Source organism: Larimichthys crocea, chromosome XI (genome assembly GCF_000972845.2).
Source record: "Larimichthys crocea isolate SSNF chromosome XI, L_crocea_2.0, whole genome shotgun sequence".
Taxonomy (NCBI): Eukaryota; Metazoa; Chordata; class Actinopteri; family Sciaenidae; genus Larimichthys; species Larimichthys crocea.
The window spans coordinates 3,792-7,405 of record NC_040021.1 but is presented as its reverse complement, the minus strand read 5'-3'; the positions used below and the strand labels follow the sequence as shown (position 1 = coordinate 7,405).

General features: G+C 43.6%; 1 protein-coding gene across 1 annotated transcript; it reads left to right on the top strand.

Annotated features, from left to right (window-relative positions):
• Window positions 1-2,543: 2,543 nt before the first annotated feature.
• On the top strand, window positions 2,544-3,354 carry LOC109138969 (G-protein coupled receptor 4; the record flags this gene model as incomplete). Its single annotated transcript, XM_027284265.1, has 3 exons — window positions 2,544-2,627; window positions 2,721-2,908; window positions 3,015-3,354. Coding segments are annotated over 3 exons (612 nt in total), but the record flags the coding sequence as incomplete, so codon positions are not given.
• Window positions 3,355-3,614: the final 260 nt, after the last annotated feature.

Below are 3,614 nucleotides of genomic sequence, written 5' to 3'. Positions count from 1 at the left end.
GTTTTTCTTTGAATATTTGCTGTTTGTGTCGCATCAGGCTCATCCTCGTACAGCTAACTCTTGTCATACTCGTCAAACGCGTTTTCTGATCACCGAGGGCCCTTTGGACCTCCTGTCTTTCTGCCTTTTCCAACCTCTCTGTGACCTTGAGAGCACTTCCTGTGTGGAGGGGAAGCATAAAGACAGATGGCAGAGACGGCGTTTCGTCCTTCTGTGTGTGTGTGTGTGTGTGTGTGTGTGTGTGTGTGTGTGTGCTGTGTAGCTTCTGGGGGATAAACATCAGATTTCTCATGAGAATGTTCCTCGCTTTAACTGCTCAGCTCTCTTCTGTGTGAGTGTGTTTGTTTGTGTGGGTATGTACTCAATATTGCGAGTTATGCACACACAAAAAAAAGAAAAAAGAAAAGAGAGAGATCATTATGTTGAAGTCAGATATGTGTGTTTTCATTTATGAGGTCTTTGGACTGGGTAGATTGTGCCCACTAGGATGCTTCGACAGTGGGCAAACAGGGATAAAGTCCCTATAAAGGTGTTGAGTGGTGTACATGTTGATGCGTTACTGTGAGGTCAGGTGATGCTGGAAACTGTCTCACTCATAGTTTCCCCTTTTCTTAATGGTAATAACCCCCTGTGCTGTCTTAAATGTCCACCAGAGGTCCCCGCCTGCCTCTGGCTGAGAGCTGAATGTCTGCAGCTGCCTGTCATCAGCTCCTCTAACCCAGCCCTGCTTAATGTTCAGCCTGTGGGAGGACATCTGCCCCGGCTCCCCTGCACTCCCTGCTTGACTCTAGTGACACAAAGATCCAGTGAGAGTTTGTCTTGGCTTGTCTTCCGTTTACTGGGTGTGAGGCCTTTATTTTGAATTTACAGGTTTGCTTCTGTTCGATCCCCAGTGATACCTGCTGCTGGCCCAAAGTAAAACATTTGAAGAGGTTCTCACTTGTGTCCCGTCATTTTCTGTCAGTTTTAGGACTCAGAACAAAATATTTGTTTTGTAAATTGAACTATATGTCTGTCTTTCTGCTGTTTTTGGGGGTATGACCAGTACGATCCATGTGATGGAGGAGATTTAAACCCACAACAAGCTCTGACTGCTGACGTGGCAAAAGAAAATCTTAAACACACACACACACACACACGGGCTGATTACCACTTACTTTGTGTTGTTTTATTTATTTCAGAATCAGCAGCCATCACTACTTAATCTGTTTTTTATCTCCACAGGTAGATAATGTGTCTGTGGCTGCTCAACCAGCAGATCTGCACTGTGCAACTGTGGATTAAGAGTATGCAACGTCACACCAGCTAGTTTTAAGTTTGTCTGACTTTTAAAAGCAAACCTAAAAATAAATACAATAAGAAAAATCAGGGCGCCATGGTAGCTCACCAGGTGGAGCACGCACACCATGACCGAAGGCTCAGGCCTCGCCGCAGCAACCCCAGGGATCAGTTCTGACCTGTGGCCCTTTGCTGCATGTGCTATCATCCTGTCACTATTAAAAAAATTGATTTGAAAGGCCAAAAATAATCTTAAAAATATAAGTTTAAACACAGTTAAAAGCCAGAGAATATACGTGAGTTTTAAGGTTCACCTCTGGGAGGCATTTTCTACTCTTCGAATGGGCCGACATGCTTTGGTGGGTTGATCTGAGGGGTCTGGTGGTGCTGTGCTCGAGGGGGTGAGAAGTTCTGAGATGCATGTAGCTGAGAGATTTCTATACAATAAGAAGGAGTTTGAGATTTACTCTGAAGCGAACAGGAAGGCTGCAAAAATAGGAGCGATATACGTCTTGTCTCTTGTTAGTGCAGAGAAATGGACGCCTGAGAGATGCCACGGTGGAGTAAGTCACAGGAGATGATATTAGTGCATGAAAGAATCTCTCTAGATCAGCGGATCACAGGAAGTGCATGATTCTGGGGGAAGTTCTGAGTTGGACCTGACAACAGAATTTGTCTGTTAAAGCTTCAAATATAACCAGTGTAAAGAAAAGCCCTTGACTTCTGCTGTCATATCAGACAGAGCTGGAAAATAATCATTAATCCTTCTTCTGCCTCACTTGCAGAGAGTTTATATTGGTGTGTATTCACCAGAAAAAAGTGACCAAAGTATAAGATAAAACAACACTGAGCTGTGTGATAATGCATATTCATGACTGACTTCTTGTTTGTCACTTCCTCTTATCAGAGGAGCTGTAGATTATCAGAAACTTCCTGCAGGTCATCACTTAGCATATTTCCTGCAGACTGTTTGGACGCAGAGGACGACACATCAGACGCTGGTGTAGTGAACTCATTCAGGTGTTGCAGCTTTCAAAGGTAAAGTTAGTTGTTTACGACGTTTTTTTCTTTTATGTAAAAATGTAAATATTTGTGAGAATATATTTATTGTGAGTACGTACTGTAGCTATACTGTATTTGTGTCAACGCAACAGGTTTCACTGTGAAGGATGGAAGATTTCTACATGAGCAACACCTCACAGGACAACAGCTTCAATCACAGCAACATCACCTCCAACGTCAATGGTTCTGAAAATGGAGCAATCATTGCCAAAAGTGCACTGATATACACAGTCATCAGTGTCGGCCTTCCTTTGATCCTCGTGGCCATCTGTGCTCTCTTTTCTCAGGTATGTACATTATGACTGAAATGTCTTTATTTGCTGCCTGTGTCATCGTTCTGTCTTACATGTACTGTTACTTTTACCAATGTTTTCCTGCAGGTGAGAAATGGTCAAGTTGCTCCGATCTACGTCATCAACCTTCTCATCACCGACCTCATTCAGCTCTGCTGCTTGAGCGTTATGGTGACATCACTTAAGAATGAGAAGATACAGCTAACTGCACATTTTATTTACGATATCTGTCTGCTGGCCAGTGTTGGCTTCATGGTGTGTGTCGCCCTGGAAAGGTAACTATCTGTCTATCCAGTATGTGTGTAGCTTCTGTGTCTGATCATTATATTACTTTATAATTCTGAAGCTCCTCAAAAACTATGTGTCCATCTTGTATTACAGGTATTTGGTCATCGCCTGGCCACTGTGGTACCGCTTCAGACGAACCATCAAGACCTCTGTGGTGGTCTGTGTCCTGGTCTGGATCTTTCCTCTTGTCTTTCTCCTCACTTTCTATTTCTGGGTTGATTTTAAGGTCACAGTCACCATATTCGCTGTCTCCTTCCTCCTTCCCTTCCCACTGTTCATATTCTTCCTGGGTGGGACCCTCAAAGCTCTGTCTGCCAGCACTGTCCCCTCTGATGAAGAACGAAGAATTGTGGGAGTTTTGGTTCTATTGCTGCTTATTTACACACTGCTGTCATGCCCATTCATCTGGTTACTGTCAGAGGAAGAGGAATGAACTTTCACCTTTGAATTACTGTCATCACGTTTCTTAAGTTGAGTCCTCTTGCAGACTTATTCCTGTATGTGTTCATGAGGAAAGGATATAGACAAGCTTTTGGCCTCTGTGTGTTGTTGCAGAATGGACAGCCATGTATCAGCAAGATCATCAGGAATGATGACAACATTCACACAGTCAGCTCTGTGTAGGCAGAGAAAGCGGGAGAGAGAGAAAGGAGAGAAACACGAAGGAGAATGTAGGCAATAGAAAGAACTAGA